Genomic DNA, 27,220 nt, shown 5'->3' with positions numbered 1-27,220 from the left:
CTCTCTGAAATATGGATAACAGTCTTTTTTTTTTAATAGGGTGATTTTATTAAGTGAGATAATGCATGTGAAGCATGTAGCACACAGGGTATTATATAAAAGTCAATAAATGTTACTAGTACTATTTCTATTATTTTATTTTGGTTATTTAGATTTTTATTCAGGCTGTAAAAGCAGTAAATGCATATTATAACATATCACAGAAAATTTGGAAAAGATAAAGGAGCTTAGGAAGTAATCACTCAGACTCACCACTGATGACATTTTAGCCTGTTTCCCTCGGGATAACTCATTATTTCCTGATACATAGGTCGATCACTACACATGACACGTACTGGAATCTTTTTACTTATGGGAATGTCTCTTCTGATTAACTACTTTAAGAAGAAAAGAGGCTGTGTCCTCATGTACCAGCACTGTTTCTAGCTCAGAGTGGGTACTCAGCAAATATTTGAAACGAGCTGTTAGAAGCTTGAGAGAAGACCTTTCAGGTCTTCGCCATTCGTTGCCATTTTTTGCATTTAAAAAATGATTATAAAAAGATTTTAGTTTAAAAACAAAGAAGGTAGATGTACTAGTTTGAGCTCAGGAAGACTGAGCTATTATCAGACAAAGGAATTTGATGTAACAATGAAACGTGCAAAGAGCTCAGTAAGAGTATGTTGGGAAGGTTGCATTCTGAAGATCGGGGAACAATTATTTAACGAGTACAGTCTTGAAGTATATGTTTCTCAAAAGTTTGCCAATAAATTGCCCCAGCTCTTTAGTCTCTGGGAAAGATCTCTTCATGTTAGTCAGTAGTGGTAAGTGGAATCTTCCCACTTAAGATGGTGGTGTCTGGATATCATGATTGTGTAAGAGTAATGACATCTCTTTAATTTTGAAGTTTCTTTCATTGGAAAAAATTAAACTCTGTGCTATGCAGAGGAGACTTTAGAGGTGGATGGATGGTAATACGTATAATGTTGAGAACTAATGATCCAGCACAGTAGGGATTCTTATTGATAACCCGTGAATACTCTTTTGGGATATTAACACCTCGAGAACTTTCCCGGTACATATGAGAGCAACATTCAAGCAAACTACCAAAGTTTTAAGTTAACTTTTAAAGTATTTTTGACTTAAATGAAAATGGAATGGTTTCTTAATGGTTGCAATAAAAACCTCTGAAATTGGACTAGTGCTAGTTCTAGAACTATCTCCCAGAATCAAGACTTAAAACTTCATTTTTAAAAACATTGAAACATTTGAAAGTGCAAGCATTGAAAGTGAATTAAGTGTAAAAAGGAATTCATAGAAAATTAGCGCCTCCCTTCTTTTCCTTTGCTGGGGGAGACAGGGTCTTACTCTGTTGCCTATGCTGGAGTCCAGTGGCACTATCATGGCTCACTGCAGTCTCAACTACCTGGGCTCAAGTGATCCTTCCACTTCAGCTTCCCAAAGTGCCAGGATTACAAGCGTGAGCCACTGCACCCAGCCCCCTTTACCTTTCTAAAAAAGATGCTTTAAGTGCTTTATTACATGCAGCTATTTTGGTGAATAAGTATAATTTCAAAAGTGGAGATCAGCTTGTCTCAGCTGAAACGGGTTGTTACTAAGAGCTTTTCCTTTGGCTTTGTAAAGGCCTCTTTGTTTATGCTGCACACTTACTCAGGTTATGATGGCTGTCAGTAGATGTGAATACTAGTCTGTGCTGCTTTTCAGGTGAAACAAGGAACTTTTTATAGATGATGTGTACATAGTTACAGGAACATGAAGTGTGAATATAGGGTGCCCTGTGGCCAAGTTTAGTGTGTTGATGAACACAGTACTTTCCAGGCCCTCATTTTTCAGACGAGTTGAAAATTAAAGGTGCAAGATGCAGTTTTAATCTTTCAGATAATATTAACAGTTCTTTTCAGTAACTGTTGCTGTGTCATTGCCAGCTATTGAATTTCTGTCTCCTTTTGATAAATATCCCAGCCTTAAAGTAACCAGAGTACTATAACTTAATCCTGTGTATGAGAAATTATTGGTGGTATATTACTTTATAGAAAAACTAGCTGGGCGCAGTGGCTCACGCTTGTAATCCTAGCTACTTGGGAGGCTGAGACAGGAGAATCACTTGAACCCGGGAGGCAGAGGTTGCAGTGAGCCAAGATCACACCACTGCACTCCAGCCTGGGTGACAGAGACTCTGTCTCAAAAAAAAAATCATAGTTTACTTTAGGGAATTCTAGAGATTCTTATGAAATATTTGTTTTTATGTATGTAGAGTTTAAACATGTAAATTACACTAAAGATACTATACTCTGCCCTTATCCCAGTGACATGGTTTTATATTTTTCTTGTTATGAAAACAGTTGTTAATTGCATTTCTTTGCTTCTAAAGAAAATAAAAATAAACACTCGAGACCACATACCCCACATACACATACCATCACTTGATGTCTGATTAAAAATGTTGGCAACTTTCCCTATGTTAGCACTTTGTTAGGGTATTTTAGGTGCAAATTTTGAAGGTCTTTTTGCTAAAAGTAGATGGTATAAAGATTACTAGGAATTGCTAGTTTAAATGAGTCATCTGATAAAAAGAAGTCAAAGAACCTAGTGGTGAATGGGCTTCTCTTTTTGTTAAGTTTGCCTTTTGATTTTTTAATTCTGTTTGCAAAAGTAATGATCCTTTTCATAGAAAAAAGTTAGAATATAACATTCTAACTCAATTCTTCATTTAAACTGTTTTATATAATGTTATGGTGCTTACTTTAATATTTGCATTAAAAATGCTGATTTTAGCCAGTTAAAAATAGAGGTGAGAGCATTATTTGAATAAAGAAAACAAAAGGTAGATATAAATACTATGTGAGTGTGTGTTTAGGGGTAAGGATAGACTCAGGGGACTAGCCTTGATTAGAGAGTAAAAGATGCTATTAGGATACTATTAATTTTTCATTTTAATAAGTGAACTTAGTCTAGCATTCAGAAGTTCTTAACAGTCTGCCTTCTGCTTCTTTTTCTTTTTCTTTCTTTCTTTTTTTTTTTTTTCTGAGACGGAGTTTTGCTCTTGTTGCCCAGGCTGGAGTGCAGTGGTGCGATCTTGGCTCACTGCAACCTCCGCCTCCCAGGTCTCAGCCTCCTGAGTAGCTGGGATTACAGGCATGCACCACTATGCCCAGGTAATTTTGTATTTTTAGTAGAGACGGGGTTTCTCTATGATGGTCAGGCTGGTCTCAAACTCCTGACCTCAGGTGATCTGCCCACCTCGGCCTCCCAAAGTGCTGGGATTACAGGTGTGAGCCACTGCGCCCGACTCTGCTTCTTTTTTTATCGTATTTTTCACTGCTCTGTTTTTTTTTCAAGTCAAGTCCTGAACTTGATGCAAATTGGTCTTCTCCATACTCCCCTATGTGGTGTCCTTGCATACCCCAGTGCTCCAGTTAGGCCATTCCCTGTGCCTCTTGCAAATGATTTTGCCCTCCAAAGCCCTTCAGGGTGTATAAAGCCTTTCCTCTTCACAGTCAGGTGTGGTCTCTCCTGAGCTTTTAGCACATTTATTTATTTAGAACTTTAGTAACTTTCTTAAAGTATCTCACATACTTCCAAATGGTCGAAGATGTGTCTTTAATATTTTAAAAATCCAGCCAGGTGTGGTGGCTCATGCCTATAATCCTAGCACTTTGGGAGGCCGAGGTGGGAGAATGGCTTGAGGCCAGGAGTTTCAGACCAGTGTGGGCAACATAGTGAGACCCCGTCTCTATAAAAAATAAAAAAAATATTAGCTAGGAGTGGTGGCACATGTCTATAGTCCCAGCTACTCAGGAAGCTGAGACCGGAGAATCACTTGAGCCCAGAAGTTCAACACTGCAGAGAGCTGTGATCCTTCCACTGCACTCCAGCCTGGGAGACAGAGCAAGCCCCTTTCTCTACAAATAAAATAAAAATCCCCACCATCTTGAGGACTATACCATCTTATACTAGGTGTTTAGTAATTATTTGTTGAATGAATGAATGCAAAAATGTTAGCATTAGTTGTATTATGTTTATACAGTGAAATGTTTCTCCACTGTAAAACAGGTGAATGCACATGTAAACACAGTAATTGTTTTAGAATCGGATTTCTTAATAGTGGCATTATTGACATTTTGGGGGATTGCCCTGTATATTGTAGGATGTTTAGTAGCAACTGTGGTCTCTACTCACTAGACTTCATTACCACATCTCCCTTCAACTCCAGTTGTGGCAACTCACAATGTCTCCAGACACTGCCATGTATCTTTTTGGGTATTTCAGAGAAGCTGAATAAAAGTGGGTCTCTCCATATTAACTAAATGATAATGATTAACATCTGTGTGGTACTTTGACTGCATATAAAGTGCTTTCACATATATCACTGATTCATTAATTTGTTAAGCATTTATTGAGCTCTGCTACGTGCTGTACGCCTCTACTGGACACCAGAGTGTAATATACTGGTGAAGTGCTCCTTGAACTTGAGGCATCATAAAAAATGTGACTTCCCAAGAAAAGCCTTCTCCCACTTTGTTAAGTCACTCTGCCCTTCTTACTGTCTAGCGCCACACTCTGTCTCCTTTGCAATATTTTCTGTTCTGCTCTCCTTAAGGGTAGGTGTCATGTCAGTTTCTGTCACCTCTGTCAGGTCTTGAATGCAAGACCTAGTGTATTGCTAGGCCCAAAACAGGCACTCATAAAAGCAGTTGAGTCGGTGGAAGAATGGATGAAAGCAACATGCTCATAGGAAAGAGACAGGCCAAGATTCATTGCTACACAATATGATGGGTACCAAGGCAGAGAAGTGGGTTGAGGGCATTGTGTTAGTCTGTTTTGAGTTGCTATAACAGAATACCACAGACTGGGTAATTTATAAAGAAAAGGAATTTGTTTCCTCACAGTCCTGGAAGTTAGGAAGTCCAAGATGAAGGCACTGGCAGGTTCATTTATCTGGTGAGGGTCTAGTCTCTCTGCTTCCAAGATGGGGCCTTGACTGTTGCATCCTTGAGGAGTTGGGGAAGAATGCTGTGTCCTCATATAACAGAAGGCAGAAGAACAAAAAGGGATGAACTCCCTCTTTCAAGCCCTTTTATAAGGGCACCTAATCCCATTCACAAGATAGGAGCCCTTGTGGCCTAATCACCTTTTAAAGGCCCCACCTCTTAATACTATCACATTAGCAACAATTAGTTTTGGAGGAGGCACATTCAAACCATAGCAGGTATAAAAGACAAGCATTTAATCAGACTGTTTGTCAGTTGATAATTTTTCCTTCTTTCCTGGAGACCTGTCTATGAGTGGCTGGGAGACCTGTTTAATTCTGAGGTATAGAATTAAGATGGCCATCTGCCTGCAAGTAGAGATAAGCTGCATTCTCCCATATCAACTTTGTTTATAATAAAAGGAATGTTCTGGTCTCCATATGCCATACTCTTTATCGTCAATTTCTTAAACAGTTCACAACTTGGTTAGAGAAGAGGCAGGCTATCTATTGCCCCATCGTCAACCTTTTTTTTTTTTTTTTTTTTAAAAAACTAAATACCTAATCGCTATATTGTTATTCTTTTGTCTGTTAGTGCTCTCCTTAACATGTATAAAAATAGACCAAACTGACATGATCATATTTTAGAAAAATGCTATTTTCTTTTTTTTTAAAAGGAAACAGAAAAAAAGATAGATGCCTTAAATTGTCTACTTATCATAACATAGAATTAGAAATCCCAGTCTTCGTGGCTGCCAAAAAAAAAAAAAAAAAAAGGAATGGCCAAAAAATGAAATCAAATAAAAGTCTTTCATTGCTCTTTTCCTATGACTGTTAATATGAAGAAACTTAATAGTTCTGAAAATAAAGATGTAAATTGCTGTAGAATATAAAACAGGATAAAGTCACAATAGCCAAAATGTGGAAGGAACCCAAATGTTCATCCATGGATGAATGGATAAACAACATGACGTATATATGTACAATGGAATATGATTCAGCCTTAAAAAAAGTGCAATTCTTACATATGCTACAACATAGATGAACCTTGAGGACATTATACTAAGTGAAATAAGCAGGTCACGGAAGGACAAATACATGATTCCACTCATGTGAGGTAGCTAGAATAGGCAAATTCGTAGAGACAGAAAGTAGTTTCCAGGGGCTGGGGATAGGGAAGAATAGAGAGTTAGTGTTTAATTGGTATAGACTTTCTGTTTGGGATGATTCTTTTAAAAGTTCAGGGTATGGATAGTTGCGATGGCTACATAACAATGTGAATGTACTTCACACCACAGAGTTGCACAATTAAACATGGTTAAGATGGTACATTTTTGTGTATTTTACCATAAGAAAAAAAATTTAGGGCTGGTCAAGGCAGCTTACATCTGTAATCCCAACACATTAAGAGGCCAAGGTGGGAGGATCACTTGAGCCCAGGAGTTTGAGACCAACCTGGGCAACATAGTGAGACCCCATCTCTAAAAAAAAATAATAACAATAAAAAATTAGCCAGACCTGGTGGTGTGTGCCTATAGTCCCAGCTACTCAGGAGGCTGAGGCAGTAGGATCACTTGACCCCATGAGTTCAAGGCTGCAGTGATCTGTGATCATGCCACTGCACTCCAGCCTGGACGACAGAGTGAGAACTTGCCTCGAAAAAAAAATTAGTGTGATAAAGCGCAGACCATGTATATAATGAAGATACTTCAACCATTTGAAGGAGTGTTCTGTTCTCAAGCCAAATAGAGAACCACATACTATCCCAGAAAAAGGCACAGTTAGCAAAGGATCCAGGGAAGCTAGAAGGGCTGGTGTTTTGTGGCTGAGGTCAGTAGAGATGACTGCTCTGTTCATGGAATCCCATGGGTACTTATCTTCATCTTCTTAGCCACCAGTGACAGGGTACTGCTTGACAGACTGACCCTGTGGTGTGAATATCACATACATTATCATTGAATTTTTGAAACACCTTATAAAGTAGACATTCGCATTTATAGGAATTTAATACCTTTCTGAAATTTGCTAAGTAAGTGGTGCAGTCAACACTTAAACCCTAGATCAGCAGACTCCAAAATTGAGGTACTTTCCTCAGTATATCCCAAGAATGGCTTTAAGAAGAATTATATGGATAATCTGGAGTAAAAGGAACAAGAATTTCTTCATTTAGGTCAGTGAGATGCTGACAAGATGACCACAAATGCAGGAATGTTGGAGTGGTAATTAATATTTAAATGAGAAATCATTAGAGTTTAAAGAGTGGAATACCAATGCAAGTTTCTGGTGCTACTTCAGTAGGGCTCTTTGGAACTGATTGAAGGGGAAAAAATTAAAGCCAGAAAGCTCAGTGGAGCAGATGTCATAGTGGCCACAGTGAAACAAAGATTTTCAAAATGAGATGCTAAGTGAGAAACAACAACTGGGGAGAGAAGTAATTTCTCCAGGGTCACAATGGGCATAAGGAGAATTGTTCTTTTAGACTCTAGGTGAGCTCGTAGTAATCCAGGGATTGGTGATGTAGGCCACTGAGTTCTGGCTTTGAGGACATCTCTAATCCCTAAACCTTCACTAAGAGGGAGGTGAAGGGAGTCAGGTGTGCCACATGTCTGACTACTGAAAAATACCTAGATGGGAAAGGAGTTTGAAATATCATCCTAAAATGAAGTTTCTGAGTTAAGTTGGCCAGATTTCACCATGTGTTCGCTGTTATTACTGTGTAAAATCAAGAGATTTAAATGAGATTAAGATCTTTAATTAGCTTTCTGAGATATTGAAACGTAAGAACCTGGCCAGGCACAGTGGCTCACACCTGTAATCTCAGCACTTTGGGAGGCTGAGGCAGGCAGATCACCTGAGGTCAGGAGTTCAAGACCAGCCTGGCTAAATGGTGAAACTCTGTCTCTACCAAAAATACAAAAATTAGCCAGGCGTGGTGGTGCATGCCTGTAATCCCAGCTACTTGGAAGGCTGGGGCAGGAGAATCGCTTGAACCCGGGAGGCGGAGGTTGCAGTGAGCCAAGATTGTGCCACTGCACTCCAGTCTGGGTGATAGAGTGAGACTGTGTCTCAAAAAGAAAAAAAAGAAAAGAAAACTAAGAACCCAATGACCTCTGCTGCATACATTGCCTGACTTTGGTTAATATGGTGACATACTGAGCCCCAAACTGGCATATGTAATCTCTGGTCACTTCTATACCAAAGCTATTAGCCTCACTTCGCAATGAAGGCCAAGCTAAGAAGAGTCAGGAATTATGAAGCACAAAGCATAGAATGTCAAAACTGAGAAAGAAAAATATCTGTTTTCCTAATGCTTTCATTTTATAGGTGTGGAAAATTGAGGACCAGGGAGAGTACCTTGCCAGCAATTTTGTAGTTACGGTTTTAGATGAAGAGCTGCACAGTGTTAGGGGAAATTCTGAATGGTATTCAAGTCCTCCAGCCAGCAGCAGCAGAATGTGGTTTTTAGTGTGCCCTATGCAAGTAGTGCTTCAGATGGAGCTTATTCTTATTTTTAAGTTATTTTATTTTTTATTTGATTAATTCATTTATTTTTATATATTTTAACAGATTTAGTGACATAAAATTATATATGGTGTACAATTTGATGGTTGATATACACATGCATTGTGAAATGATCATCACAGTCAAGCTAATTAGCCTATTATCACCTCTTCATAGTTACTATTTTGTGCATGCGTGTGTATTTATTTCTGAAATAATTTTAGACTGACAGAAAAGTTGCAGAAACAGTACAGAGTTCACATATATCTACCACTTTGCTTCCCTGATGTTAAAAACTTATGTAACTATAGTTCAATAATCAAAATGAGGAAATTAACTTTGATACAATACTATGAATTAAACTACAGCCCTTTGATTTTCACCATCTCCTCCCACCCCCTACCATGCCTTTTTAATGTTCCAGGATATAATCTAAGATCCCACGTTGCATTCGTTTCTATGTCCCCTCAGTTTCCTCCAATCTGTGACAGTTGCTCCATATTTCCTTGTCTTTCATGGACTCTTGATGAGTACTGGTCAGCTGTTTTTTAGAATGATCCTCAGTTTGGGTTTGTCCATGTTTTCCTCATGATTAGACTGAGGTGATGGGTTTGGGGGAAGAAGATCACAAGGTGAAATGCTCTTGTTATTTCCTATCAGGGGTACAGGATGCCAACGTGGCTTAGTGATATTTACCACGATCACTTGGTTAAGGTGGCATCTCCCAGGTTTCTTTTCTCCCTCTGTAAATGATAAACATCTTGGAGAGATGCTTTGAGACTGTGGTAGCATCCTGTTTCTTCTCAAACTTTTGGCTGCTGATTTTCGCTTTCGTTGGTGGATCTTGTCAACAGTTACTAATGTGGTGTTCAAGTGGGGATTTTGTATTTTACTCATTCCTTCTACATTGATTAATTGGAATTTTGTAAGGAAGAAGTGTCTCTTCTCATACATTTATTTATGAATTATTTATATCCATATGGATTTATGGGTATTTATTTTGTCCTATGAGATTGTGTTAGTTCTTGCCTTGCTATAAAGGAATACCTGACACTGGGTAATTCATAAAGAAAAGAGGGCTGGGCATGGTGGCTCACTCCTGTAATCCCAGCACTTTGGGAGGCCAACGCGGGCCAATCACTTGAGGTCAGGAGTTCGAGACCAGCCTGGCTGAATAGTACTTGGTGTGTGTGTGTGTGTGTGTGTGTGTGTGTGTGTGTGTGTATGTGTATGTATAGTCACCCAGGCTGGAGTGCAGTGATGTGATCTCGGCTCAGTGCAGTCTCTGCCTCTGGAGTTCAAGCAGTTCTCCTGCATCAACCTCCCGAGTAACTGGGATTACAAACATGTGCCACCACACCTGGCTAGTTTCTGTATTTGTAGTAGAGACAGGGTTTTACTATGTTGGCCAGGCTGGTCTCAAACTCCTGGCCTCCGGTAATCCACCCACCTCAGCCTCCCAAAGTGCTGGGATTACAGGCATGAGCCACTGCACCTGGCCAAGAAAGGCACTTTAGACAGTGCCCGAGTTGAGGATTTGACCTGTGACTCGCTGCAGTTGCCACACTGCAGTTGCCACACTGTGGCCTTAGAACAGTCTTATCCAGTCCTGAAAACCCCAGTGCCTTGGAAACATCAGGACTGGTCAGAAGGACAGTAAGTCCTCAAGGCACCGGCCCCTCCTCCTTCCCCAAGGTTGAGGGGTAAGTATTACAAACTCTCTGCAGGACCCATATCCTGGGTGTGGACACCCAGTCCTGCTAGGACCTTCTTTGAGAAGAGTTGATCCCAGCCATGAAGCTGCCTGATGCCTTCAGCGAAGCAAGCAGGAAAGGCTCAAGTGATCCTCCTGTATCAGCCTCATGAGTAGCCAGTAGCTGGGACCACAAGCGGGCACTACCACAGCTGCCTAATTTTTTTTTGTAGAGACAGGTTTCATCATGTTGCTGTTCTGGAACTCCTGAACTCAAGTGATGTGCCTGCCTCAGTCTACCAAAGGGCTGGGATTACAGGCATGAGCCTGTATATACTGTGTGTATACATATATATATATACACAATAAGGGTATGAGTATAGATTCCTGTTCTCTGCACTAGTGACTATGTTGCCCAGGCTGGTCTTGAACTCTTGGGCTCAAGCGATCCTACCGCCTTGGCCTCCCCAAGTGCTGGGATTACAGGCATGAATCACCAGACTCAGTCTAATTTTTGTATTTTTTTTGTAGAGATGGGGTTTTGCTATGTTGCCCAGGCTGGTCTCAAACTCCTGGGCTCAAGCAGTCCACCTGCATCAGCCTCCCAAAGTGCTAGGATTACAGGCATGAGCCATAATGCCTGACCCTTTGCCCACTTTTAAATGGAATTATTATCATGTTTTACTGTTGAGGTATTTGAGTTCCTTGTGTATTCTGGATGTTAATTCCTTGTTGGATGAATAGTTTGCAAATATTTTCTCCCATTCAACAGGTTGTCTCTTCACTGTGTTGTTTCCTCTGATGTGCAGAAGCTTTTTAGTTTAATATAGTCCAATTTGTCTACTTTTGTTTTTGTTGCCTGTGCGTTTGAAGTCTTAGCCATAAAATCTTTTCCTATACCAGTGTCCTTAAGTGCTTCCCCCTATGTTTTCTTCTAGTAGTTTTATGGTTTCAGGCCTTATGGTTAAGTCTTTAATCCATCTTGAGTTGATTTTTGTATATAGTGAAAGGTAGGAGGTTAGTCGCGTTCTTTTGTATGTGGATATCCAGTTTTCCCAGCACCATTTATTGAAGAGATGTCCTTTCCCCAGTGAATGTCCTTGACACCTTTGTTGAAAATCAATTGGCTGTAAATGTATGGATCTATTTCTGAGTTTTCTATCCTGTTTCATTTTATACCTGTTTTTATACCAATACCATGATGTTTTGGTCACTAGAGCCTTGTAATATATGTTGGAGTTAGATAGTATAATGTCTCCAGCTTTCTTTCTACTTAGGATTGCTTTGGCTATTTGAGCTCTTTTTTCGTTCCATATGAATTTTAGGATCATTTTTTCTACTTCTGTGAAAAATGGCATTGGTATTTTGATAGATATTTTATTGAATCTGTAGATTGCTTTGGATTGTATGGTCATTTTAATAATATTAATATTTTCTGATCCAGGAGCATGGATTTGATTTCCATTTCTTTATGTCCTCTTCAATTTCTTTCATCAGCGTTCTGTAGTTTTCCTTGTAGAGGTTTTTCACCTACTTGGTTAAATTTTTTTCCTAAGTATTTTATTTTCTTGTAGCTATTATAAATGGGATTTCCTTCTTGAATTCTTTCTCAGCTAGTTATTACTGGTGTATAGAAATGCTACTAATTTTTGTATGTTGATTTTTTTATCCCACAACTTTTTTTTTTTTTTTTTTTTTTTGAGACAGAGTCTTGCTCTGTAGCCCAGGCTGGAGTGCAATGGAGCAATCTTGGTTCACTGCAACCTCTGCCTGCTGGGTTCAAGCGCTTCTCCTGTCTCAGCCCCCTGAGTAGCTGGGACTACAAGCGCATGCCACCATGCCCGGCTAATTTTTGTGTTTTTAGTTGAGACGAGGTTTCACTGTATTAGTCAGGCTGGTCTTGAACTCCTGACCTTAGGTGATCCTCCCGCCTTGGCCTCCCTAAGTGCTGGGATTACAGGAATGAGCCACCACGCCTGGCCATATCCTACAACTTTACTGAACTTATTTATCAGATCTAAGAGCTTTTGCTGGAGTTGTCAGGTTTTTGTAGATACAAGATCATGTCATCTGCATAGAGGGACAATTTTACTTTCTCTTTTCCAATTTGGATGTCTTTTACTTGTTTCTATTGCCTGATTGCTCTGGCTAAGACTTCCAGTACTGTGTTGAATATGAGTGGCGAAAATAGACATCCTTGTCTTGTTCCAGTTCCTAGAGGAAAAGCTGAAAGCTGTGATAGTATGATGTTAACTGTGGGTTTGTCATATGTAGGCTTTATTATGTTGAGGTATTATATACTCCTTCAATGCCTAGTTTGAGAGTTTTTATCATGAAGAGATTTTGAATTGTATCAAATGCTTTTTCTGCATCTCTTGAAATGATCTTATGGTTTTTGTCCTTCTTTCTGTTGATGTGATGTGTCATCTTTGTTGATTTGTGTATGTTGAACTACCTCTGCATTTTTGGGGCAAATCCCACTTGTGCACCTAGCCCGGGCACTCTGGCAGCCCAGAGGGAGCTCGTACCCCGATCAAGCCCAGCAGGCGCCGGCCTGCCGAGCCGAGTGCGGGGCCTGCCAAGCCTGCGCCCACCCGGAACCCGCACTGGCCTGCGAGCGCCCCGCGGGCAGCCCCGGCTCCCCTCCCCACCCCCCAACCCCCCGCCCCCGCGCCTCTCCCTCCACACTTCCCCATGAGCAGAGGGAGCCGGCTCCGGCCTCGGCCAGTCCCAGAGAGGGGCCCCTACAGCACAGCGGCAGGCTGAAGGGCTCCTCGAGCACGGCCAGAGCAGACGCCGAAGCCGAGGAGGCACCAAGAGCAAGCGAGGGCTGCTAGCACATTGTCACCTCTCACAAGGATGTGTCACCATGCCCAGCTAAGTTTTGTATTTTTTTAGGCTGAGTTTCACCACATTGCCCAGGCTAGTTTCGTACTTCTGAGCTCAAACAATCCACCTGCCTCAGCCTCTCAAAATGTTGGGATTACAGGCACGAGCCACTGTGCCTGGCAATGTTTTCTTTTTCATCTTGGATTTTGTTTACTTTGTTCATCTTTTTTTTTTCCTTGGTTAGTCTAGCTAACAGTTTATCGATTTTGTTTACCTTTTTTGTTTCATCGATTCTTTGTATTGTTTTCAAAATATATTTCATTTAGTTCTGCTCTGATCTTTATTATGTCTGTCATTCTACTAATTTGGGGTTTGTTTTGTTCTTGCTTTTCTAGTTCTTTGAGGTGTATCATTAGTTTGTTTATTTGAAATCTTTCTACTTTTAAAATATAGGTGTTTATTGCTATCAACTTCCCTCCTAGCAGTGCTTTTGTTGTATCCCATAGGTTTTGGTATGTTGCGTTTCAATTTTCATTTGTTTCAAGACATTTTATTTTTGGAGACACAGGCTGGAATGCAATGGCGCAATCTCAGCTCGCTGCAACCTCCCCCTCCTGGGCTCAAGCAGTCCTTCTACCTGAGCCTTCCTTGTAGCTGGCATTACAGGCACACACTAGCATGCCTGGCTAACTTTTGTATTTTTTTGTAGAGACAGAATCTCACTATGTTGCCCAGGCCAGTCTCAAACTCCTGGGCTCAAGCGATCCACCCTCTGTTTGGGGATCTCTGTGCTTCCTGTATCTGCATATCTAAATCTCTTGGTAGACTTGAAAAGTTTTATTACTTTGTTAAGTAGCTTTTCTATCCCCATGGTTTGCTCTTTGCCTTCTGGGACACTGAAAATTCAAATGTTTGGTTGCTTTATGGTGTCCCATATGTCATGTAGGCTTTGTTCATTCCTTTTTTCTTTTTTCTTTATTTTTGTCTGATGGGGTAATTTTAAAAGATCTGACTTCAAGTTCTGAAATTTGTTATACTGCTTGATGTAGTCTGTTGTTGAAGCTTTTTAAAAAATGTTTATTCCACATTATTTCAGTCCTCACACATCTGCTGTGATCCATCTGACATGTAATCTGTTGGTTTTCCAGCAGTGATAATTTCTTTCTTTTTCTTTTCTTTTCTTTTCTTTTTTTTTTTTTTTTTTTTTTGAGATGGAGTTTCCCTCTTGTTGCCCAGGCTTGAGTGCAATGGCACGACGTTGGCTCACCGCAATCTCTGCCTCCTGGGTTCAAGCAGTTCTCCTGCCTCAGCCTCCCAAGTAGCTGGGATTACAGGCATGCACCACCATGCCCGACTAATTTTGTATTTTTAGTAGAGACGGGGTTTCTCCATGTTGGTCATGCTGGTCTCGAACTCCCAACCTCAGGTAATCCACCCACCTTGGCCTCCCAAAGTGCTGGGATTGCAGGCGTGAGCCACCGCAACCCGCCTTTGATAATTTTATGTAAAACCCTAAATCCAATCTGAAATATTTTCTCTTCTCTTACTGATTGTCTTTACATCAATATTAGCCATTTTAATATACTGAGATATATTTTAGTTGGTTCATGACTGTGCCAGTAGCTCCATTTTTATATACAAATAGACATGCCTAAATCCAGTTTATTTTTTATATGCACATTTTATTTAATTCATTTTTAACTTTTTATTTTAGGTTCAAGGGTACATGTGCAGGTTTCTTATATATGGAAGTTGTGTGTCATGGGGGTGTGATGTACAGATTATTTTGTCACTCAGGCAATAAGCATAGTACCTGATAGGTAGTTTTTTGATACTCACCCTCCTCCCAACCTCCACCCTCAAGTAGGCCCCAATGTCTGTTGTTCCCATATTTGTGTCCATGTGTACTCAATATTTAACTCCCACTTATAGGCGAGAACATGTGGTATTTGGTTGGCTGTTCCTGTGTTAGTTTCCTTAGAATAATTTTTTTTTTTTTTTTTTTTTTTTTTTGAGATGGAGTCTCACTCTGTCACCCAGGCTGGAGTGCAGTGGCACGATCTCAGCTCACTGCAAGCTCCGCCTCCCAGGTTCATGCCATTCTCCTGCCTCAGCCTTCTGAGTAGCTGGGACTACAGGTGCCCGCCACCATGCCCGACTAATTTTTTGTATTTTTAGTAGAGATGGGATTTCACCATGTTACCCAGGATGGTCTCGATCTCCTGACCTTGTGATCTGCCTGCCTTGGCCTCCCAAAGTGCTGGGATTACAGGTGTGAGCCACCATGCCTGGCCAGTTTCCTTACCTAAGAATTTAACCTGGAGCTGGATAGCCTCCAGCTCCATCTGTATTGCTGCAAAGGACATGATAGTGTTTTTTATGGGTGCATAGTATTACATGGTATATGTACGCCACATTTTTTTATTCAGTTCACCATTGATGGACACTTAGGTTAATTCTGTATCTTTGCAATTGTGAATAGTACTGTGATTAACATATGTGTGCATGTGTCTTTATGGTAGAATGATTTCTATTCTTTCGGGTATATACTCAGTAATAGTATTACTGAGTCTCAGGGTAATTCTCAGCTTCTTTGAGAAATCACCAAACTACTTTTTACAATGGCTGAACTGATTTACATACCTACCAGTAGTGTATAAGCATTCCCTTTCCTCTGCAACATTGCCAGCATCTATTTTTTGGCTTTTTAATAATATTTTAATAATAGTCATTCTGACTGGTATGAAACGGTATCTCATTGTAGTTTTGATTTGCATTTCTCTAGTGATTAGTGATGTTGAACATTTTTTCATGTTTGTTAGCTGTGTGTATGCCTTTTGAGAAGTGTCTGTTCGTGTCCTTTGCCCTTTTTCTTTTTAAATGAGGTTGTTTGTTTTTTGCTTGTACATTTGTTTAAGTTCCTTATAGATTCTGGATATTAGACGTTTGTCAGATGCATAATTTTCAAACATTTTTTTCCCATTCTGTAGGCTGTCTGTTTAGTCTGTTGATAGTTTCTTTTGCTATGCAGAAGCTCTTTAGTTTAATTAGGTTCCACTAGTCTGTTTTTGATTTTGTTGCAATTGCTTTTGGCATCTTCATCATGAAATCTTTCCAAGGTCCTGTGTCAGAATGGTATTTCCTAGGATTTTATAGTGTTTTTTTTTTTTTTCTTTCTTTTGAGACAGAGTCCTCCTCTGCTGCCCAGGCTGGAGTGCAGTGGCATGATCAGGGCTCACTGCAACATCCACCTCCTGGGTTCAAGTGATTCTCTTGCCTCAGCCTCCCCAGTAGCTGGGATTACAGATGCACACTACCACGCCTGGCTAATTTTTATATTTTTAGTAGAGACGGGGTTTCACCATGTTGGCCAGGCTGGTCTCGAACTCCTGACCTCATGATCCCCCTGCCTTGGCCTCCCAAAGTGCAGGGATTACAGGCATGAGCCACCACACCTGCCCTCTTCCAGAGATTTTATAGTTTTAGGTTTTACAATTAAGTCTTTTATCCATCATGGGTTGCTTTTTGTTTGTGGTGAAAGGAAGGGGTCCAGTTTCAATCTTCCGCATATGGCTAGTCAGTTATACCAACACCAGTTGTTGAGTAGGGAGTCCTTTCTCCATTGCTTGTTTTTGTTGGCTTTTTTGAAGATCAGATAGTTGTAGCTGTGCAGCTTTACTTCTCTGCAGCCCTGGAAGGGTGGGAAGTTCATCAAACCTAGTTCACAGGTGAGAAACTAGTATATTAAGTGAGGCTCAAGTACATTAAGTCACTTACAGGAAGCAGTGGAATTGGGTATTGAGGCCAGGTCTGGCTGACTCCAAAGTCCATTTCTTTTCACTCTATGTAGCTCATCTCTTTTTCTATAAAATGGAAGACTTGGACCAGATGAGCCCCTTCCAACTTTGCCATGCATTGTCCTCAGAATTGGTGGGAACTGGTTCATCTCCTTAGCCCTGGACCCCAGAAAAGGAGTGAGTTGAAAGAGGGATGTCACAATGCACCTAGAAATGCTACCAGCAGGTTGTGGGGAGCTCAAGAAAGCCACCTGGGCCAGGAGCGCATATATGCAGACCTTTATGTTTGGTACAACCTCAATTTATAGTACATATAGATATATAGATGAAAGACACAGGAATGTTGACAGTGGTCATATCTAGCCATAAGCATATGTTGGAGAGGAGGATCACGGGAAGACATGAGCCCTGCATCTCAGCATATCTCCGTCCTGCACCTTAACATCACAAAGTCAAACCCCAATTTCCCGTGGGAGGAAATATGACTCTGGAAATGTAAAAAACATGAAACAAACCAGTAAAGTATAAAAGATAAGTCACAATATTATTTGTTTTGAGACAGTGAAAAACCATCTTTTTCATCAAAATAAAACTAAAAACACAGAAAACCGATGAGTACCATCTTGAGAGAACTGTTACTCTTCCCTCAGCTTGTGTTGCTCCCAGCCTATGGCAATTATGGGTTATTTCTTCTTCTCTACCTCCCTCCTTCCATTTCTTCCTCTCTCTTTGTTTCTCCTTCTCCCTCTCCCTCTCTGCCTCCTGCTCCCATCTACCTACCCACCTCCGACTCTCTCACTCATATATTTTCCAAAAGGAGTATTTATTAATAACTTCCTAATAAGGAAAAAAATACCTTGAAAACTAGTTTTGTTTTGAGACAGGGTCTTGCTCTGTCACCCAGACTGGAAAGCTAGCTTTATAAAATAAAATGAAGGTGCCAAGACTTGAATGCAGGGTTGCTGTGCTCCAAGTTCACTGCCCATTCTGACGATGGGGGTTTGGGGGATCAGGGATTGGCCACTGACTCACAAGCCTGAGAGAGGGGGCCTTGCTGGAGCAAGCTGGGGCAGGCAGAGTCCTGCAGCTTCAGCAGGTGGCTCGGCCCCACCTGCCTGGAGCTGCATTGAGATCTGCTTCTGTTGCAGTTTGTGGGGAAGTATGAGACCCTCGTGTTTTACCGGCCCTCGCTGCTGTGCCTTGCCTTCCTGCTGGGCCGCTTCCTGCATATGTTTGTCAAGGCTCTGAGGGTGCACCTCGGCTGGGAGCTCCAGGTGGTGAGTACTAAGTATGAGCACTGCATGTGCTGATGGGTTTAATCTCTACAACAGCCAGAGAGGCAGGTACTGTTACTACTCCTCACATTCTGAATTCAGAAACTTGGATGCAGAGAGGTGAGTTGAGTTGCCTGAGGTCACCCAGCTGTGAACCCTGAAAATCTGAGACAAGTCTCAGTTAATTTAGAAAGTTTATTTTGTCAGAGTTGAAGACACGTGCCCATGACACAGCCTCATGAGGTCCTGACAACATGTGCCCAGTGTGGTCAGAGCACAGTTTGGTTTTATACATTTTAGGGAGTCATGAGACATCAGTCAACATATGTAAGATGAACATTGGTTCGGTCTGGAAAGGCGGGAAAACTGGAAGGGGCTTCCAGGTCATAGGTAGATGAGACAAATGGTTTCATTCTTTTGAGTTTCTAATTAGCCTCTCCAAAGGAGGCAATCAGATATGCATTTATCTCAGTGAGCAGAGGGGTGACTTTGAATAGAATGGAAGACAGATTTGCCCTAAGCAGTTCTCAGTTTGACTTTTCCCTTTAGCTTAGTAATTTTGGGGGCCCAAGATATTTTCCTTTCACATGGCTAACCTGTAGCAGAGCCAGAAATGGAACCTAGACAGTTCAGTTGTGGAGCCTCTTCCTTAACCACTGTCAAACACAGCCTCTTTGGCATGGGGCAAATTCAACAGTGGGGTGTAGGGGGGAGGAAAAGACCTATCTTGACCACAGCGTGGCTAAATCCAAAAGAGCAACTCCTACCCCCAATCTGGCCCTCTGTGGCCATTGCCCCCTCTTAAGATCAAAACACTAACAAGAATTTGTGAGCCAAAGTGTAAGCCTGTCTGCTGTCTTACAGGAAGAAAAATCTGTCCCGGAAGCGCACCAGGGAGAGCACGTCAAGCAGCTCCTGAGGATACCCCGCCCTCAGTAAGCCACAGTTCTGTTCATTCACCTGCAGGTTTGCTCCCACTCTGGTGAGCTCTGATGATGCGACAGAGCCTGGGATGACCAGAAAGGCACTGTAGTGGTCAAGACTCTCATTTGCTAAAAACAGAAACCCAACTCAAACTGGATTAAAGCAAGAAAGGAAATTTATGGGCTCCCATCACTAAAAAGTCTAGAGGTAGTCAGTTTCAGGCAAGCTGGATCCAGAGGCTTAATTGATATCATCAGAACTAGGTCTCTCTCCCTCAATCTCCCCTCAGCTCTGCTTTTATGTGTGGGCCTCACAGTTAGGTGGGATTCCTCCACATGGTGGTGCCCAGACTCTCTTAAGTTTATACCCTCCTGGTTTAAGCCCAGAAGAAAGACGAATGCTCCTTTCCAGTTATTCAAACAAAAGTCCCACAAATGTATTTCACTGGATCAAATTGGATCACACGCCACCCCAGAACCACTTACTGTGGCAGTGATTGTAGTGCACTGATTGGCTAAGCCTGAGTCACATGTCCCTCCCCTTCCCGTGGAGCCAGGAAGTGGGATCAGCATCACTTACCCACTAAGACCCAGGGTCAGAGAGTGGTGGTTCCCCAAATTAAAACTGAGGTGTTAGGCTGGGCATGGCGACTCTTGCCTGTAATCCCAGTACTTTGGGGGGCCGAGGCGGGAGAATCGCTTGTGCTCACAAGTTCAAGACTAGCCTGGGCAACATGATGAGACCCCCGTCTCTACAAAAAATGAGCAATTTAATCAGGTGTGGAGGTGCACGTCTGGTCCCAGCTACTTGGGAGGCTGAGGTGGGAGGAGCACTTGAGTTCAGAGGTCAAGGCTGCAGTAAGCAGTGACCACGCTACTGCACTGCAGCTTGGGAAACAGAGCGAGACCATGTATCAAAACAAAAACAAAAGAAACAAACAAAATAAAACTGAGGTGCTGTTACCAGTAGAGGAGGATATAGATGTTGTCAGGCAAAAGCAGCAGATCTTAGAATCATACAAGCCACCACCACATCTGCTCCTTTTACTATGCATGTGGGCATATGCCCCAGTGAAGGGATGTGTCTGGTCCATGGTCACACAGTGGCAAAGCTAGTACTTTGGTTAGAATTCAGTTTGGCTACATGTAGTAGAAAACCACAAATAATAGTGGCACAACCAAGAGAGAGATTTATTACTTTCTCTTATAAAAAACTCTGAAGGTGAGCAGTCCATCCTGACCCTGGACTGCCCACCATGGCAGTTCACCAGTCACCTGTCTTTCTGTTCTAGCATCATGTATGTGCTTTCCATCCTCAATGCTGTCTCATGGTCCAATGTGGCTGCTGGAGCTCCAGCTTGGACCAGCCACCACATCTGCATTTCAGACAGCAGGCAAGGCAAGACAAGGCAGCTTTCCCAGCTGCGTTAGTTCCATCTGAGCAGCCTCTCCAAAGTTCCACACCACACTTGTGGTCACATGTCATTAGCCTGGATTTAGTCTGGTCACTCGTAGCTGCAAGACAGGTTGGGAACTTTAATCTTTTAGTTTGGTGAATTTCTGCCCAAAATAAAATCCAGTTTTTGTCCTTAAGAATAAGGGGAGAATGAAAACCATGGAAGCTAACAGTGTTCTCTTTCTATAATATACTCTAAGATTAAAAAGAAGGTGGGGTTATTTTCAGATGAATCAGGCATTCGTTTTCCTACCAGCCTCTCATCTCTTGATATTTATTTCTTATCCACAGAGAGAGAAAAAAGTCTTGGTTCCAAACCAGGATATATGAGTGGGATCCCTGCTTTCAATTTCCAGGCAGAATGATTGGAACCATTGTGTTGGCATTCATCTGCCTGTATCTTGTAAGTAGCTCTAAGAAAACCTTTTTATATTTTATAAATGGGGCAGGGTTGGGGATGGGGTTATGGAGTCTTTGAGGCAAGCAGCATGGTCCTAAAGAGCTGGGTCAAAATTGAATCTTGGTAAGTCAAAGAAGTACAATGCTTCAACCCCACCATTTTGATTCCAAGGACACTTTTACCCACATGGTGAATATGACTAGTAAAAATAATCCACAAAAAATAAAACTATAATGGTTAAAATGCCACATGGTAAAATTTATTATCAACTAAAACCTGATAGAAGAAAAATATATTTAAGAATATTTTGATATGCAAAATTTGAGCCAGGAAAGTTTACTTGGTAGAAATAGTCATCCCTAAAGAAAACTTAGAATAGTAGAATCTGTGATCAATAAATTTTTCTGTGAGCAAAAATCAAATCATTTAAATGTAAAATAATTGATTCTAAAAAAATAATTTCAATTCTTTTTCAATAATTGAATTTAAAATTATTGAACTTATAAATTAATAATTGAATTTATTTTAATTGAATTAAAAATAAAAGCAGATAACTAGAATTGGTTTACCATACTATATTTTTAAGCAGATTAAACATTCTTTTTTAAGTTTGCTTTCTCAACAAGACATTTTAAGTGCTGGCATAATTCTGACTTCAATATTTTATTAAGAATAGAATCAAAACATTTTGTGTGGTCAAAGTTATCTGAGATAAAATGGCTGAGTTAAAAGTAGGGTCAAAATGGATGCATAAAAATGGCAAGGCTAAATTGTCTTCTGTTCATTTTAAATGTAGTAGGAGAATACCTATTTAAGTAAATCCTGTGATTAAGTTTTTAGGTGAGTGTATTAGGTAGGTTATGCTGAAGTACCAGATAACCTCCTAAATTCCTGTGGCTTAACAGTATATATCTTTTTACCCACACAACAGTGGTGAGTTTAGTGTTCAGGTAGGGGAAGCTGCACTCCTCTGTGTGGTCGTTCGGAAACCCAGAATTCTTCCATCATGTGCCTTCACCATCCTGGAGGACCTCATCACAATCTGCATATAGTCAACAGAAAGGGGCAAAGCAAGGAGAGATGCTTGTGGAGGGTTTCCATGGACTAGGTGTGGAAGTATCATATATTCCTTCTACTCCTCTTCTGTTGGCAAGAACCTAGTCATGTAGCCATACCCAATATAAGGGAGGCTGGGAAATGTAGTCTAGCTCTGTGCCCAAAGAAGGGAGAATGGATTTTAAGGGACAACTATAGTTCTGTGTAACAATGAATAACAAATTTGGGATTACATTGTTTCTTAAGTATTTATGGAATATCTACTCTATGCCAAGCACTGGACTAAGAGTTGGAAGAGGGCAGAGAGCTGATTCAGCTCAGTCCTGGGCTGGGAGAAGCTCATGGTCTATGAGAAGGAGATAAGACATGGTATGAGGGACCTGCCATCTTAAGAGAGAAAAAGGATAAAGTGAAATGCTCTGGAAGTTTAGCAAATCATTCAAGATCGAGCAGGTGCATGAACATGATAGTGTATGAACTCCACTTTCAGAGATAAACGCGATTGGGTTTGTGAGTGAACTGGCAGCAGGAACTATAGAAGCAATGGCATGACAACAGGATGATAAGATGTTGGGCAACCATGACATTTGTACAAGAAATATTTGTACATTTCTCCAGTGTGGCTCCTGCAAAGATCAGTGAAGGGGATCAGTGAGATAGGGCTGGAATTGTCCCCCAGATCACCCCTTACTCAAAGTTAGTCATTCTTTTTTTACTGGTTCCATGAATGTTTGTAGAGTTTCTTGAGCCCTTGTGGGCCCTTGTCTTGTTTGCTGGAGGATAAAGAACAGACCTTGAAGTGATTTCTGTCTCCCAAGAACTCAAAATCCCATTCATCTTAGAATAGTCAATGTCTAGAATCATTTTCAGAAGAGCTTTGAATGCCTAGAAGACACTGGCCTTGACCCCAAAGGAAAATCCATATGTTATTCCCATGCTGAGTTGGACTCAGGTGAGACCTGGAAACCTTTGCTCTGTGTCCCCATTTCATTGTCATCGAGTTCTGCGTGTTTGTGTACGTGAGAGATGAGTTGGATGTGCTTGAAAACAACCTGGAAAGCTACATCACCTTCACGAACCATTCAGGGGTCCTGACCCCAGTCATCCTGCAGGTGAAAGAGCTGATCAGTGTCACCAAAGGTAAAACCATAAGCCACCTGTTCTCACACCTGTGTGGGAAACTGAGAGAGGGGCTTGTAACTGATGGCAGGTGGACACGTGTAGTATTTGTGGCTGCTAGCATTGATATACCTGGCTGGGATGACCACACTTGGAGAAAAATGTGTTAGAGCTGATTTACCTCCCTGGATTGACTAGAAAGACAAAGGGGTCAAGACACAGTCATTTCTTTAATGAAGCTGGAGCTGAAATGAACATGCCCTGAAAATTTTCTCATCTTAAATTGCCCATTTTGTCTCAATGCCAATGGCAAGTACTAAAATGATTCTATATTTTCCATTTGGAAAAAAATAAAACACCAAACCTTGACCTTTCTTTATGAAATGTTTATTTATATCTTTCAAATTTTACTTGAAAGTCACTTAAAAATAGATCTCTTTAACTTAATCTCTTGTCTAACTGAAATTTTGTATCCTTTGACACACATCTCCCCAATCCCACCCCCCTACACACACCCCTGCTTGCCCCTGATAACCACCATTCTACTCTGCTTTCATGAGTTCACCTCTTTTAGATTCCATACGTAAGTGAGATCATGCAGTATTTGTCTTTCTGTGCCTGGCTTATTTCACTTAATGTGATGTTCTCCAGGTTCATCCATGTTGTCACAAATGGCAGGATTTCCTTGTTTTTAAAGGCTCAGTAGTAGTTCATTGTATATAATGTATAACACATTTTCTCTATTCATTTATCTGTTGTTGGTCACTTAGGTTGATTCCATCTGTTGGCTGTTGTGAACAGTGCTGCAATGAAAATGGTAGTGCAGATATCTCTTCAATATACTGATTTCATTTCCTTTGGATATATACCCAGTAGTGAGATTGATGGATCACATGATAATTGTATTTTTAATTTTTTGAGGAACCTACATACTATTTTACAGAAGGTTGTACTAATTTACATTCACACTAACAGTATACTAGAGTTGTTTTTTCTCCACATCCTTGCCAACACTTATCTCTTGTCTTTTTGATAGTAGCCATTCTCACAAGTATAAGATGATACCTTGTTGAGGTTTTGATTTGTATTTCTCTGATAATTAGTGGTGATGAACATTTTTTCATATACCTGTTGGCCATTGGTATGTCTTCTTTTGAGAAATGTCTATTCAGGTCCTTTGCCCTAGGCAATAAGAAAGGCACTTTATCTTAAAATGGAAACTTTCTTTGAAAATGACATATTCGAGTGTTATGTCTATTGCCTGTGGAGGGATGAGAATTGTTCATTATTCCCAGATGAGAAAGGACCTAGACAAGATGCCTGGATACATTCACTCTGTGTCATAAGACAAGTCAGGACCCCTCTCTTGGCCCCAGTTTCCTCATCTGTGAAATCACACATTTGTGTCATGGAAAGTTACCTTTTACATGAGCACTGAACAGATACTGCCCCTTCCGCAGTACCATAGTTTGCTGTTGCCCTTCAACAGTTTTATTCATCTTCAGTGGAGATTTATGTTCAACATAATGAGTCCCTGAGTATAACACTGAGAGAGTATATTATAATCTTTAATTTCAGTGATACCCATTCTAAATCTTACTTTTAGAAATACACATTTTCATCTCTGTTTTCGGAAAAAATTTTAAAGGAAACTTCACTTTCTTGGTCTCTGTGCTTTATGGTGAATATATCACCATGTTCACTCATGTTTTGATGTATTTATCACACATACAGACATTTTGAGAATCAAAACATTAAATTTTTCTTTATCCTGGTCTCTTCCAGCTTTAAAACAGCTACCCATTTGCCAAGAGAAACTTTCAAGCTGACCATACTTCACCTTTGCCTGGGAAGATAAAGGCATTAAATTAAATGCATAAGGTGTTCATGCTGTTAGCTGGAGCAACTCTGCACTCACCCTTCTTGTAGCCAGACTCGTCTCATCCTTCCCTTCCAAACACGTTTTCCCTGCATCCTCTGGGGTAGGATTTATGGCAGTTTTGGGTTGGTTGAGATTTGGAATGTAGCACTTGCCTAGTCCTAGTGATCCTGGGACAAGGACAAGGACACATTTGGAACTTGAAAGGAAAGGAAATCTACTTTCATTTTCTTTCTTTTTAAGAAACTTTTTTTTTTTTTTTCCAGAGAGGGTATCACTCTGTCACTCAGGCTCAGAGGCATGATTATGGCTCACTGCAGCCTCAACCTCCCAGGCTCAGGCAATCCTCCCACTCTGCTTCCCAAGTAGCTGGGACCACAAGCACATGCCACCACACCCAGCTAATTTGCTGATTTTTTTGTAGAGACAGGGTCTTGCTATGTTGCCCAGGCTGGTCTCAAATTCCTGCAATCAAGCAGTCCTCACACTTTGGCCTCCCAGAGTGCTATGATTACAGATGTGAGCTACTGCACCTGGCCTTGAAACACCTTTATGGAGACATAACCCACATTCCATACATTCATCCATTTAAGTGTACCATTCAATGGTTTTTAGTATTTTCTCAAGATTGTGCAACCATTTAGAACATTTTTCATCACCTCCCCAAAACATCATGACCCATTTCCCTCCAACCTTTCCTGTCCTAAACAACTATGAATCTATTTTCTATCCTTATGGATTTGCCTATTCCAGCTCTATCATAGAAATGGAATAATGTGATAATGTCATCTCTTTTTCAAATTTATTTTTTAAACTGACTTCTAAAATTGTATGCATTTATTCTGTAAAACATAATGTTTTGAAGTATATATCATTTTAAAATGGTTAAATCTAGCTAATTGACAAATATATTACCTCAAATAGTTACAATTTTTGTGATGGAACACTTAACATTCATTCAGCATTTTTGTAGAATATAATATATCATTATGAACTATAGTCACCATGTTGTACAATAGATCTCTTGAACTTATTCCTCCTATTTACAATACGTCACCCTTTGTGACAGGCTTCTTTCACGTAGCAAGGTTCATCCATATCACAGCATGTGTCCAAATTTTTAAATTATTTTTTATTCCTTTTTATTGTCAATTACTGTTCCATTCTATGAATATACATTTTATTTATCCATTCATCAGTTGATAAAAATTTGGGTTGCTGTAACTTTTTGACTATTACAAATAAGACTGCTAGGAACATTCATGTACAAGTTTTTTTTTTTTTTTTTTTTTTTTTTTACATATTTTGGGTATATATCTAGGAGTGGAATAGCCGGTTAAACACATGAAAACTCTATGTTTAACCTTTTGGAGAACTGCTAGACTGTTTTCAAAAGCAGCTGTATCACTGTTTAGTCTCACCAGCATTGTGGAAATTCCAATTTCTCCACATCCTTGTCAACACTTATTATTATCCATCTTTTTTGTTTATAGCCATCTAGTGGAGATGCAGTGGAATCTCACTATTGTTTTTATTTTCATTTCTTTAGTGGCTAATAATGTTTGGTATCTTTACATGTACTTTTACACGTACTGGCCATTTGTATATATTCTTTTGAGAAATGTCTATTCAGATTCTTTGATGATTTAAAAATTGCATTATTTGTTTATTTATTGAGCTGTAAGTGTGCTTAATAATTTGTATACAAATCCCTTATGAGATACATGATTTGAAAATGTTTTCTCCCATTTTGTGGGTTACTTTTTCACTTTTCTTGATGATATCTTTTGAAACACAAATGTTTCCAATTTCGATGAAGCCAAACATATCTGTTTTTTCTTATGTCACTTGTGCTTTTGGTGTCATATCTAAGAAACCATTGTCTAACCCAAGGTCACAGGGATTTTTCTCATATTTTCTTCTAAGACTTTTTTAGTTTTAGCTCTTACATTTAGGCCTTTGATCCATTTTGAGCTCATTTTTATGTATGATTTGAGGTAGGAGTCTAATTTCATTGTTTTGCATGTGAATATCAAGTTGTTCCAGCACCATTTGTCAAAAAACACATTTTTGCCCCATTGAATTGTCTTGTCATCTGTGTTGATAATAAATTGACCATAAGTATGAGGGTTTATTTTGGATTCTCAATTCTATTCCATTGATCTATTTGTCTGTCCTCATGTCAGTATCACAGTGCCTTCATTACTGTAACTTTGTAGTAAGTTTGAAATTAGAAACAGCAAGTCCTGTAATTTTCTTTTTCTTTTTCAGAATTTTATTGCCTGTTCTTGGTTCCTTCAGTTTTATATGAATATTAGGATGAA

General features: G+C 40.2%; 1 protein-coding gene across 2 annotated transcripts in view; it reads left to right on the top strand.

Moving 5' to 3' along the window:
• The window catches only part of LOC107976733 (stimulated by retinoic acid gene 6 protein-like), a 52,222-nt gene that overhangs the window by 19,705 nt on the left and 5,297 nt on the right, over positions 1 to 27,220 (top strand). For both annotated transcript variants that reach the window (XM_016961293.3, XM_016961292.3), the window contains 3 exons: positions 17,938 to 18,066; positions 18,928 to 18,998; positions 20,734 to 20,845. In XM_016961293.3, the coding sequence (XP_016816782.1) occupies positions 17,938 to 18,066; positions 18,928 to 18,998; positions 20,734 to 20,845 (312 nt within the window). The remainder of the gene's footprint in view (positions 1 to 17,937; positions 18,067 to 18,927; positions 18,999 to 20,733; positions 20,846 to 27,220) is intronic.

This window comes from Pan troglodytes, chromosome 11 (genome assembly GCF_028858775.2).
Source record: "Pan troglodytes isolate AG18354 chromosome 11, NHGRI_mPanTro3-v2.0_pri, whole genome shotgun sequence".
In the NCBI taxonomy this organism is placed as follows: domain Eukaryota; kingdom Metazoa; phylum Chordata; class Mammalia; order Primates; family Hominidae; genus Pan; species Pan troglodytes.
The sequence above is the reverse complement of the archived record's forward strand: the minus strand, read 5'-3'. Positions and strand labels throughout refer to the sequence as shown.